This window comes from Myotis lucifugus, unplaced genomic scaffold (genome assembly GCF_000147115.1).
Source record: "Myotis lucifugus unplaced genomic scaffold, Myoluc2.0 scaffold_66, whole genome shotgun sequence".
NCBI classification, from domain to species: Eukaryota; Metazoa; Chordata; class Mammalia; order Chiroptera; family Vespertilionidae; genus Myotis; species Myotis lucifugus.
In genome coordinates this window covers 2,124,955-2,138,576 of record NW_005871114.1, presented here as the reverse complement: position 1 = coordinate 2,138,576, position 13,622 = coordinate 2,124,955, and the positions used below count along the sequence as shown (strand labels likewise).

The 13,622-nt window shown below is 51.2% G+C and overlaps 1 protein-coding gene across 1 annotated transcript in view; it reads right to left on the bottom strand.

The window, feature by feature from the left end:
* Positions 1-12,509: 12,509 nt before the first annotated feature.
* Positions 12,510-13,622, bottom strand: part of SLIT1 (slit guidance ligand 1) — a 152,436-nt gene continuing 151,323 nt past the window's right edge. The window contains 2 exon segments of the mRNA XM_006090043.3: positions 12,510-12,851; positions 12,853-12,929. Coding sequence (XP_006090105.2) covers positions 12,690-12,851; positions 12,853-12,929 — 239 coding nt within the window. The 3' untranslated portion in view covers positions 12,510-12,689.

Genomic DNA, 13,622 nt, shown 5'->3' with positions numbered 1-13,622 from the left:
TTGGCTTAGAAACAATTTATCAAGTCTGCAGAATGTGGGCTGGTTCCTCTTTTGTAAATAAAAGTTTATTGGGACAAAGCGACGCCCATTTGTGTCTGGGTTGTCTGCAGCTGCATTCCAGCAGAGTTGAGGAGCTGCAACAGAGACCATGTGGCCTACACAGCCTGAAATGCTTACTGTCTGGACCTTTAAGAAAAGGTTTGCCAGCCTTGCTTGAGAAAATAATCCTTTTTCAGGAATAACCTTCCCTGATGTATCTTCTCCTTTCTTCTGCCTCTTTCCCTCTGTCCTCTTCTTTTCTGCTCCTCCTTATCGTACCTCAACTTTATTCTTTACATTTTTAAATTTCTTCTTGCAACAGAAGAGACAGGTTACATCATTGCTTTAGCACACTGAATACCATCTCCTGAAACTTGAGCTACCTTAGCCTCATATCTTCCTTCTTAGAATCACCCATCACAGTAACCAAAACGAGACGGCCTATAGTCAGCCTGTGAGCAAATAGGAATTCTAAAATTATGAGGCCTGGGCCTCTCATTTCACTTTTTTTTTTTCCTTTCCATTGATCCTTAGAGAGAAAGTCAGGGAGGAGGTGGTCAGATAGAGAAACATCAATCTCACATCAACTGATTGCCTCCCACACACACAACCTGGGCCAGGGATCAAACCTGCAATCGAGGTATGGGCCCTTGACCAGGAATCGAACCTGCAACCCTTGGGTCTTGTGGGCTGATGCTCTAACCACTGAGATAAACTGGCCAGGGCTCATTTCACTATCATAGACCTGACACCAGCCTCACTTCTTATTTATTTTTAAAGTAAGTCAAGATTTTATTTCTTTCCAAATTCGTTGAGACTGCATTAGTTGATGTTCAGTTTTCTGAACCTCACATTCATATGGAAAAAGTCTTCACAGAGGGGAAACAAAGTCCAATCACAAACCCAAAGCATTGTTGATTATGTCATATTTTGGGCCAGCTTCTAGGAAAATAAAACTATTGGCACTGATTTTTTCCCCCCAATCCCATACTCTTCTTTCAAATTAATTTTATTAAAGACAAGCCAACAAATAAAAAATGTGAGTAAGAAATCATGTTTATTATGTACATCACATCGTGGTTAGTATTCCCTGTGCATGTCGTCAGGGGGGGAAAAATAAAAAGATATTTGTATTTAAAACAGCAGAATTGGGAAGCCTTTGAGACAGCTATTAATATAATTCATCCCTTGAGCCTGGCTAGGCTCAGTGGTTGAGCATCAACTATGAACCAGGAAGTCATGGTTAGATTCCTGATCCGGGCACCTGCCCAGGTTGTGGGCTCAGTCCCCAGTGCAGGGCGTGCGAGAGGCAGCTGATCAATGATTCTCTCTCATCATTGATGTTTCTCTCTCTCCTCTCCCTCCCTCTCTGAAATCAATAAAAATATATTTAAAAATATATATATAATTCTTCCCTTGAAACATCAAAACATACTACTCTGTTCTACAGTAGATGGATTGGAAAACTTTGATGGTCTGACTTCTTTAATAATAAGTCATATTCAGGTCGAAAACCAGAGCTCTGATGCTACTTCAGGCTCAGAGCTTTGTCAGGCTGTGCTGGGGACTGGGAACCACCGTGGGCACTTGGCAGAGGGTATCCTTGCTCATGCTTTTGTCCTTGGAATTGAGCTGAAGTTGGTCTGGTCCATTACCATCCCTCTGTCTGATCTTCCTTTTCTCAGTGCTAGTGGTTGATGCTCTGAATTTCAGAGCCATCCGTTGCTCCATCCTTCAGTTCTGTTCGTCTGCTGAGCACAATGACACACAGACCCTCTTGCCTTTCGGGGACCATTCCATTTAACACAAGGAACTCAGTAGGCGAGCCATGTGGAGTGTGGGCTTCCCATTAAAAGAAACAACTACACACTCATGGTTGTATAATATGCCTGAGATTGGAGGAGTGCATTTTGCTTTTTCTAAAATGGTTATTTAAAAAATATATTAATGCCCTAGCCGGTTTGGCTCAGTGGATAGAGCAGTGGCCTGCAGACCGAAGGGTCCCGGGTTTGGTTCCGGGCAAGGGCACATACTTTGGTTGCAGGCTCCTCCCCGGCCTGGGCCCTGGTTGGGGCGCATTCAGGAGGCAACCAATCAATGTGTTTCTCTCACACCGATATATCCCTCAGTCTTTCCCTCTCTCTTCCACTCTCTCTAAAAAAAATCAATGGAAAAATATCCTCAGGTGAGGATTAACCAAAAAACAACAACAACTATACACACACACACACACACACACACACACACACAATACATATTAATACTATATCTATCTATATATATATATATATTAATAATAGAGACCATATGGGCCCCGACAGCCTAAATATAAAATATTTACTACCTGGCCCTTTACAGAAAAGGTTTTATGACCGTTGCAATATGTCACTCAAGATCAAATTGTGTGGCCTGTTAGGTACACGCTTATTTTTTTCATATAGTCCAGCACTGCAACATCTCTTTCCTTTTGGATTTTAGGGTATCTTGGGAATTCATTTTAGCACATGGCTGCTATTTCACATTATCCCTGAGTAATGCTTGTGTATTAAAGAACAAGAAGCCCTGGCCCATGTGGTTCAGTAGGCTGGGCATCATCCCGTGCACCAAAAGGTTGCCAGTTCGATTTCCTGTCAGGGCACATTCCTGGGTTGCGGGGCTTCATCCCCACTAGGGGGTGTGTAGGAGGCGGCCGATCTGTTCCACTCTCACATTGGTGTTTCTCTTTCTCCCTCTCCCTTCTCTCTAAAAATCAATTAAAAAAATTTTTTTTAAAAGAACAAGAAAACACCCCCTCTTTTGTTGATTGACTTTTTGCGGAATTGTAGACATACAGCCTTATTTACAAGGATGCGTAGTTGAAGTACGAAGTCTTAAACTGAAAGCACCCCGGTCTTTGTCATGTGTGAGTCCGGCGAGCTGGACCCTGGAGAAACGTTCCTCTGTGGCAGGGCTTAACACAAAGGGGGTTCCCAGTGAACCTAAAGCGAGGATGGTGCCTCCCTGGCAAGCACAGGGCGAGTCCATTCTACCCCGTGGAGCCCTCTTCCTGTGCAGTACACTTGCACGTTTCTCGCTCCCCGAGATGGGTCATTGTGGACATAAATGCATGGTCTTTGCTGCTTGGAACCTTGAACCCAGACCACCCATCCCCAGCTCTTAAAAATACCAGCATGTCAGCAGCTTTAGACAGAAGTTCAGGGCTCTCTGGGCCAGCGAAGCCACCCAGTCAGGCCTGACTCACCTCATCATGAGGAGCCGCCTGTGGCACCTTTGTCTCTTCCCTCTCCTGCTTCTGCCACCAGCCCCTTTCAGGAGGCGGCTTCTCCAGGAAGTCTCCCACTTCCGGGCACTTCACTGAGCATCTAGAGGTCATATCAGGAGCATTTTTTTCTCTCATAACTTTATTTTTCTTCTAATATTTAGCCATTGGGGCCCAGATGCTATTAAAATTGTCAACTTTTTCACCCCGTTGTTTTCTATCATCTACACCTCATGTCTTGTAGCTAAAGCTGTAGTGGTTGGGAGCTAGTTTGTGGAAGAGATGCTAAACAGACAAGATTTGCATAATTTTGAATATTTATACCACAGGTAGAGATTAGTTTTAGAGCCACTATAGCTTAAGATTATTAGTTTCACCAGTGGTTTCTGCATTCTTAATACTAGATCTAGGAGACTGTGGTAGTGTTTCAAATGCATCTATAGCGCCTATTGATACACACCACTGTGGAATTTATTTCACTGTGTAAGTAGTGATATTTTCCTGTTCAAATGTTTCTATAGAAAGTATTTATTTTAGCAAAAAAATTTAACTGTCAAAAGGGCTTTCCAAAAAAGTGTTCTTTCTAGCCACCCGTCCTCCCCAGCCACTACCGTGCTCAGCCATTGAACCCCCAAACAACACAGTGAAGGCAGAAAGGTTGGAACCCTCCCTGTTTTGGGGCCGATGGGACATGGGTTGGGAACCCTGCGTGCATCCCCCACTGTCACTCTATCCCAGAACAAAGTGGGTCTCCCACCATCGGTGTGGCTGCCCCGGGTGTGGCATCAGGGCTAGCCCCAAGCAGCCCGCTTTTTGCATACATGGTTGGTACGTTCACTTTAGCAGCCTGTGCAGGGAAATGAGCCTTAGTTGTAACCCCAAGGAAATCCAAACCCATACCTGTGGGATATGGAGAAACCACTTGTTGCCTAAAGAAAGCATTAAGCTGTATTTCAGTCTTTCTCGTGTTTGTGAAAGACACCTATTCCCGCCCCCTGAACCATGGGGGATAAGCACGTTTTCTTTCACACCTTGACAGTACTCATGAGCAATTTGGCTTTCCCCCTTTTCTCCCCCTCTCCCTCTTCTCTCCCCCTCCCCATCTCAGCAAGCATCTGTGATGTGGGCCCGCCCCACCTGTGGCTACAGGACAAAACCATCTGTTCTAAGATGTGTGCAACTTTACTTCTCAGGAGTCCTGGTCTGCAATTCAGAGCACCCCTAGACATGACGGAACCGATGCTTTCTGGTCATTTCCTCTCCCCTGTGCCCCATTCCTGGGCACTTCTGCTGAGTCATGAGTCTCATTCTGTTGGATTGAGGACGGCAGCTTGGGACTGGACCACAGGGGATTTTGTCATCCATTTGAATCCTATCTTACTTATGGCTTCCCTTTGTCTTTTCCAAACAAATGAGGAGGACACTTGAACAGTAATGCTGGAGAATGTTTGTTTTTTCTATGATACTATTTGTAAGCAAATCTGATTTTAAGATGAAATGTGAATGGGTAACTAGGTGCCAGGGAATTTAGTACTGAACTAGACAGTCAAAACTTTTTTTATCTTTTGCAGGAAGAAATAAATTTTGCTTGCATTTCAATGTTCACAGGAAGTGATGTTGTAAATAGTTTTTTAAAAATATTTATTATGTGTGCTGTATACAGATTCATGTTTGGAGTGATGTCGGTTTGCATGTAGTATTGTAGAAGAATATATTTTGAGCAGTGGACTTCCTTTCATAACACAGTTCACACATGGAGAAAGAACACAAAACCAGCAGGTTGGGAGCTGTTTGGGGCATTTGATCTGTAATGTTACATCAAATCCAAGCTTTAACCGCCCCCTTTTCTCATCTGGTTATGTTATGTATTATATATGTGTGTGTGTGTGTGTGTGTGTGATAAACTGGTCAGTGGTCAGTCCCAGATCTGCAGAGCAGATTTCCAGGTGTTCTTTCTGATGTGTTGCCTCTAAGCAATAAGATCCTAGGTAATAACATTTATCCCGGCTCCGTGTGGGCCTTGTCTCAGAGGATAGGGTGGGGGTAGAACAGCTCTTGCTAAGACCTCTTGCCTTGGCCTGAGAGGTTGCTGTACTTGAATATTTGCTTCTGTTTGTCTGCACACTCCTTCCAGTCACAGAACTCCAGGAATGGGTGAGAAATCTGCCAGCACCAGACATCAAAAATTGGGCATAGAGATGGAAAAAGTGTCCATTTTCCATGAATTTGTAAGGGTTTCCAGCATCTAGTTGAGGCAAAGCTCATTTGGCGATAGAGTAAAAGTAAGAACCATTTACATTAGAAATTTAAATGGCCGATTTGAAGTCCTTTAACTATATCTGACCTACGTTGAGAAGCTGGCCCAGTTTCTGGAACCCTCCTCCGTGCCTGGGTTTGAAATGTCTGGAGCCCCCTTCTGTCTGGGGTTCAACTTTTTTGGTGAGTGCAGAGGGCAGCCGCTCCTCCGGGTCTCCCGGCGTGCCCAGTTCCACAGGTGTCGAAGCTGTTCAGCAGCCTCTCCTAGTGACCGTCCTAAACTTTTACAAAAAATACCCCACACCCAAATAACCATGAATAGAATAATGTAGTTTTGTAGGCTTTTGGAATATGTCTTCTCTTTTGTATTTATGATGGTGTTTGGAATTTTTCACTAGTGTTTTTTAGATTTGAAGTGGGTGCATTAGGATAAAACTTTCCATTGCTGAGCCAAAAAGCAAGCAAGAGGAAAGAAACTGACCTACGTTGTATCATTGGGAAGGTGACTACTTCATGTGGTGGGAGGGCGGGGAGGGGGCGTTGTAGATGACGTGAGAGTAAAATAGAATTCTGGCCTGAGGTGCCCCAAGTCTTATTGCTTTGTAATAAATAATCCCCTTTCTAGCCTCACTTAATCTCAATAGAAGCCTGCTGTTTACCCTCAGGGAACACGTAGTTTTCAAAATGGAGCTCCTCCAAGGTCATTGGCCCGTGCCTGTGTGCAGGCGTTAGTGGTCTTGATAAACTCATGGCATTATTCTCCCATATGCATCACGATATTAAGAAATGCAACCCAACCTGTATGAAAAGCACAGCCCAGGGTCCTACTTCAGGCCAGAGTTCATGCCTTCGAGGGGCCGGAGGCCCACGCAATGTAACTGAAGCTCAGGTGCCGTGGTGGTTTATTCTCTTCAGGGCCCTTCAGATGAATCTCGGGCGAGGGCTGCCGATCCGGCTGTGGATCCAGGGAGTTCTAAGATGAATCTCTACCGTTCCTTTAAAGGTCTTTCTGGTTCCTCCCCGTGTTGTCATTGCCAAGGTCAATCTTGTAGTTGTTCAGATGTGCTCCTTTTTGCCGTCTTGTGAGTCTTAGCCAGTGATCCAGGTGCCCAGGGAGAGAGTCTCCGAGGGCCCCGCCCCTTCCCGGTCCCGAGCGTGTGCTCCTGAGATGAGAAATTCTGCAAAGGGTTATCAGAGGGCCAGCGTTTATCTCTTGGGCCTGGATGTCCACTATGTTAGAGAGTGTAGGGAAATACTGTGTTGTTTATGGATGAAAATTCAATGTATGCTGTGAATTTGTTGGTTTGAAACATTGAAAATTTTTCATTAGACAATGTTTACATACCTCACCTGAAGAACCTTTGAGAGTGTATATATGAAATTTTAAAATATATTAAGTTGCTTTAAAACAATATGTATAGCTATAAAAGTTGGAGTTATTTTAACTTTGAATATGTACCAAGTCTCCTAAATATTGAAATCATGTGGACTTTGTGTGCTTCTGTGTTTTGCTTTCCTATTAGGCCACGTAGGAAACTGTGTTCTTGTTATTGGTGAAGGGTCCTCACTGAAATACAAGCTTGGAAGGATTTCCTTGGTTGTTTCAGATTTTCTTGTTTGGTTTGAGGGGTGGGGTGTGGAGCTAGAGGATGTGTGGGAGGGATTACTCTAACCTGGACATCTATCCCATGAGCTTTTTCTAGGCGCTTATTTTATTGCAGCGTATTAAACTTCTTTGATATTAAAGCGTGTTTGTGTAGTCACTGAAGAGGTACCGATGCATAAGCAAAGCTGATGAGTGGCCAAAAGGAACCAAAAAGCAATACTTCTGCTTCGACCCCCATGTCGTGTTGGGCTTAAAGGGACATTGGTGGCTGGGTCTGTGGTCATTGTGAGTCATGCCTGACTTCAGGCAAAAGAAAACACGGTGGGAGGGTCCTTGGGAATTCCCGTGGTGGCGTTGGGGAGGTGCCAGAGTTAAAAGGACATCCCCTGCTGGCTGGTGTGGCTCAGTGGTTGAGCGTTGACCCATGAACCAGGAGTTTCACTTCCCAGCCAGGATACATGCCTGGGTTGTGGGCTCCATCCCCAGTAGGTGCTGTGCAGGAGGCAGCCGATCAAGGTGCTGCATCCTGAGAGGCAGGGGGCACTGGGCTTCCGCAGGCTCCTGACCTCAGGTAAGCAGCTTGCAATAAGGGGGTGATACACACGGCCACCAGGGGGGCCCGCCACAGTCTCTGTAGCCCGTGTTGGGGTGTGCGGAAAGGTGGCAGGAAACCTTTCCATTTACTTGCCTCACGACCTGTTTCATTATATTCTTTCAAGTCTCCTTGAGATGGACCTGGTTGAGGATCTGGTGGGCCAGGGGTTCCTGTGGAATCAGCCATGGTTTCACTGACCAGTTCATCTGACCGTGGCCATGGACATGCCCAACCACACCCAGTGGAAATATGCTGGCAGCTGCGCCAACCCCTTCTCAGTTTACGTTTGGAGAATTATCTTGTTCCAGATGAGAACTTTTCATTGTTAAAATAGACCTCCTTTCCTCCGGGACCCCTCCTGTGGTAGAAAAGCTAGACTGTGACCCAAGAGGTGCACGCTGGCTCGGGGTGTAGGGATAATAGAGATACATTATCACCACGTCGGAGAACTTGTCAGCTGCCTCCACCCCCACCAAGCCCTGCAGTGTGCGTTCCCTGGGACGGGGATGTCCCTTTAAATTTAAAAAAAAAGGGGGGGGTTATTTATTTCAGAGAGAGGAAGGGAGAGGGATAGAGAAACATCAATGATGAGAGAGAATCGTTGATCGGCTGCCTCTTGCTGGGGATCGAGCCCACAACCAGGGCATGTGCCCTGACCAGGAGTCGAACCGTGACCTCCTGGTTCATGGGTCGACACTCAACCACTGAGCCACACTGGCCAGGCAGGGGCTGTCCTCCTAACTCTGAAACTTGCCTCTTATTTTCCTTGAACTCCAAGGTTGCACACTGGTGCCCACAGATGTGTCTTATTTTTAGCCAATTGTTTTTTTGTGGTTGCTTTTTTTAAGCTTTTGAAACTATGAGTGTTCACATAAAAATTGATTTCTGGCTTCTCTTTAAAAAAAGATCAGGAAGACCTGAAAAATGAGTGCCTGGTAAGAACCAGCTGGAGCTCAGTCGGTTGGGGAACATGCCCTTGAGGTCACCGCCCCCCACTGTCAGTTCCCACTCGTCCCTTTCCTTCTGCAGGGAAATGGTCTGTGCCTGCTGCTTCCTCGGAAGTGGCCACGCAAGTGACAGCCCAGAGGGCGTGTGCCCCCTTGACTGACTGAGGTAACGGGCCGCCCACTCCAGACACTTGAGCTCATAAACCTGTTTTAACCCATTTTCTCTCATGGACCTGCCTGGTTCATCACATTTCCTCCCAAATCCCTGATTGTGTAAAAGGCACTGCAATTACTGTCACTGCCCACTTTCAAGGTGACTGCTGTTCAGGTGCGGCTGTGTGACCAGTGCCACCACCCGGTCTCCTGGTGGGAAGTTAGTCTATGTCCTGGCCTCAGAGGAGGGCCAGCTGGGTCCCCTCAGTGCCAGGGGCCTTGCCCCGCCTGGTTGCCAGGCCTGTCCTCCCTCGGATGCCATCTTACAAAACTCCGGTGTGCAATTTGGTATGTAGTTGGAAACCGTGGCAGAATCATTGTAGCATTATGTTTGCCTCCTTTCCCCACTGATCCCTCCGAACTGCTGTCTTGGCAACAGGCAGGTTAGCCTCACATGACAGCCTGAGAAGCCACACTGCTCTCCAGTCGGTTGCCAGGTTAAACATGGGTGTGGCTCTGTCCACAAACTTACAGCACCTGGGTGTGACCAGACCCCCGAAGGGGAATGAGATGAGCAGCCTCCCGGATCTCCGTGTGTGTGTGTGTGTGTGTGTGTGTGTGTGCGCGCGCGCGCGCGCGCGCGCGCGCGCAGTGCCAGGCTCGCCGTCACACTGACGCCCCGGGAGCTATGACCCAGCCGTCTCCCAGGCCCCCTCCTCGTTCCCCCCACCCCCACCCCTGCAGGAGGGACAGACCTCCTCTGCCACCTCAGGAAAACCAGAGAGCTCCGAGGGCAGCTGTTGTACATGCGCTGCACCTGGGAGCCCTCGGGGCCTGTGGCTGGCGTGTGGGCACCCAGAAGCCCTCGAACCCAGGAGGGCGCCGTGGACAGCCCCGGCTCGTCCTCAGCGGGAAGAAGAGATCAGCCAGACAGAACCTGAGTGAATCCATGTCATGTTCACGTGGAAGACAACAGACAATATCCAACATGTTCTAAGACAGCACTTCTAGGCAACGGGCAGGCGTGGCTCCCTCGTGGGCCTGCTCTAAACCAGTCTCTCGAGAAGAGGGACCCAAACGAGCCTACGGAAACCCCCAAACCGAACGTCACAGCCACAGACATCTGCAAATCAAACGAGACACTGGATGTTGACTTTAACATATAAAAATACTATAACAAAATGAAATACAAATATATATTAGAATCTGTTAAGTATTCTGTATAAAGAGATACTTTCGTGGTTAGGCTAACAGCAGGCAAAGAGAGACGAGTCCGGCCTTCTCCACCTCAGACTCCGGGAGGCTCGGGGCTCCCCTGCTGCGTCTCTTCAGTGCGTGTTGAGTGGAAACAGCAATGGCGACGTCGATGTGAACTGAAGGTCTTCACCGAAGGGGAGGTGTGGAGATGACTTCTCAGATGATTTCGGGGTAGCCGCCTGGGACTCGATGGTAGCAGGCAAGATGCGTGGCGACCCAGGGCCTTCCCGACCGGCAGGGGGGTGGCTAAGCTGAGGAAACTTGGTCCTGGGGTGGGTGCACGGCTCTCTTAGCTCCTGGCTGCCTCACCCTTGTGGTGGCTCCCCATCTTCCAGCTCCACCAAGGCTGAGTGTGGGGCTGGGCTGGGCTGGGCTGGGCTGGGCTGGGGATTGAGGAGGGGCCAGCAGCAAGCTCACCCTCTGCCCTCCACACCCCACGGCGCTGGGCCTGCAGGGCGGTTGCCATCACCTGTCTGCGGGCGTCCTTTCTACTTCCTGCCAAGTAGCGAGGCCCCTGCCGTCAGGGCCCCTCGAGCCAAGGAAGCAGCTTCTCCAAGGCAGGAAGGAATGGCGGTGGCAGGGGAAGGGCTGCTTCTCAGGGCCGGGAGTGGAGGAACACCTCTGTTCCCTGGAAGGAACAAACTAGCTGCACTGGAACTTTCCTGCCGCCCAGCCTGGTGCTAGCTCTTCTCCAGAGCCCCCAGTGGCCGCCCAGAAACTCCAGGTAAGAGGGTTGCTCTGCAGCGAGGCCCACGCTGCTGTCCACAGCAGGCAGGGCACGGTGGCCTTGCTCAGAGCTACAGGAAAATAGAGCCCAGGCCAGGTGAGGCGCAGACCCAGCCATGCTGGCTCCTCCCCACTTGGGAGGGTCCTCTGCCCATTATAGGGGTCCCCAGACTCAAACTCGCTGGCTGGCCTGATCCTGTCCATGCCAGGCTCCCACGTCACAGGAGGCTCCTGCCCTCTTCTCAGCAGCAAAGCCCTCGTCCCCCCTACCCCACCCCCAGCTACCATGGTGGCGGAGGACACAGGCAGACGCCACCCCAACTCTGCCCACACTGCCCCACCCCTGCCTTCTGTCTGCAGATAGGAGCCAGGAAAAGGGTGTGCCCCCCCCCCTTGCCCACTGGATTCCCCAGGGGTACACTGTCCTGGGGAGACCTCTGGACCAGAGAGTGGCCTGTCTTCCTTCCAGCCAACTGCCTATTTAGGCTCAAAGATCATCTCTACGCTGTCGTTCTGCGGGGAAGGGAGGCATCTGCAGTCAGTCCCTTATTCAGTGACTGCGAAGACGAGTCCTTCCTTGCGGAAGCCTCTGGCGAGCAGCTCCGGCCGGGCCGTGTCTGCGGTTGGCGCCCTCGCTGGGCTCCCTCTCTCCCCGGCACCCTGGTCACCGCTGTGGTGCGCGGTGATCAGTCGGCAGGTGTCCACGAGGGCAGAACCCAGCCCCGGTACCCAGCCCCATCAGGCACACAAATACTCGATGTAATTGATGAAAATGGATCTTCTAACTCCTGGGGCCTCCCTCCTGGAGCCACAGTGGGAGGGCCGTCCGTCGTACCTCTCCATCTGAGAGCGGAGGAGACTGAGGCCCATGGGGGAGAAATTTGCCAGAGCGACAGAGCCAGCAGTTCCTGATGCCTGGGCCGCTGTTCCCACCTGGTCTGCAGCGTGAGGGGCTCTGGGCCCCGTCTCCTCAGGAGGAGACCCTCCCTGGCCAAGCAGCCTAGCCCAAGCCCCTACACCCTGCCCCCCACCCCCCCAGTGGCTCGCCAGCAGCAGGCTGATGGCTGGGGAAGCCCAGGACCAGGGCCCTTTGGTGGCTAGTGTCTGAAGGTGGGTGGCAGTGTCTACTCTGCTGAAACCAAGAACGCCCTGTCCTTTTCGGTGGGGTCCCCCACCCCAGGAAGTTCCAGTGACCGTTTCCTCCACATGAGTACCCTCCTTGAAGCTACAATGATCATCCCATAACTTTAGGATTCAGAGGTCTGGTCCTAAGACCGGCTTCCACCCCAGGCCTCGTTCCTGAGGTGCTCTGCCTGCCAACCAGCCCAGGGGCAAGGGGCAGTCCCTTCCTGGCCAGCAGGAGGGGCCCTTCCCCTCCGCAGCCTGGCCTCCTGCCCACCGACAAGCAGCAGAGCCAGGCTGGGAGTCCTTCAGGGTTCTCTGCAGGGGCAAGGGGTTCTGGGGCCAGCATGGGCTGCAGACACGAGGGACAGGCTGGTTTGGGAAGGGGCAGTCCCTTCTTCAGAGCCAGGTCACAGGCAAGGAGGGAGTGTCACCATTCTGCACTTCTTGGCCTGACCTCACGCACATATTCATTCAACAGTATTTATTAAGCGCCTCTTTGTGCAAGGCACTTCCGGGAGGGCGGTCTGCAGCCAGGCCTCGCCCACCCGCTTGGCCCCCAGCTGCTCGAGTTCGGCTTGAGAAAAGCTGCCTGGCCCCTGAGAGGTGGGCCCCAGCCCGCCCAAGAGGGTCCAGCCATCCAGGAGCCGCCTGGCGATGGCCCGACCCCAGCCCAGGTCTCCTGGTGGCCAGGCTTCTCGCCAGCCCCCTCCCCGTGGGCACTGGGCGCTATGCGCAGAGGGCACAGCCACACTTGGTGGGCTTCTCCACCTCCTCAGCGAAGGAGGTCCCGTCGCTGCACTCGAAGGTGAACTTCCTCCGCTTCAGCCGCAGGCCCTGGCAGCAGCCCCGGCCCGGGCAGGAGCCCCGGCACTCCACCCACGACAGCGGGGCGCGTGGTCTGGCAGATGGCATAGCCCCTCTGGACCTGGTGAAAGTCCCGGACAGGGTCCCCCCGGCACTCGGACTCTGGATGGGACAGATACCAAGAGAAAGCCTCAGGGCACAACTATGGGCCAGTTCTGCCCCCTGGGAGGCAGGAGGAGAAAGAGGAGGATCGAGGGGAGCGGGGGAGGCGGAGGGCAGCATCCGCGGACGGTCCTCTAGCTCTTAGAGCCCACCTTGGCCCCAGCATCCTCCCTGCCCACCATGCACATGCACAGCTTCCTCCCGGGCCACCATGAGGTCAGTGGGAAGGAGGGACTTTCTAGCTGCCCGGGCCTCCAGCACAGATGCAGCTGACCGGCTCTGGGGGGTGCGGGGGGCGGGGGGGGGGGAGCTCCCCGCTGCTGCAGGAGTGCAAGAGGCTGGAGGCCTGGGAGGCAATAATGTTGGAAAAGGAATTTGTGCTGGGAGGGTGTGGCCTCGGGACCCTAAAGTGCCTGAGTTCTGGATTCCTCAAGACACCCCCCCTCCCCCAAGCGCTCTCTATTCCAGCCGAAGCATCTCAGTCACGCAGACCAGGGCTGGGAAGGAGTCTCCAACCCACAGACTTGTGCTGCTCCCGGGTCTCAAGGTGATGGGGCCATGATGCAGAGATCTGGGCAGGAGCTGTTATCACCATCTCTTCTGTAAGGAGAAATCCTAGCCAGAGGGGCACTTACCTCAGATACGGGGCTGCAGGAAAAGCTGGGCCACGGAGAGATCGGGGCCCTGTGTGAA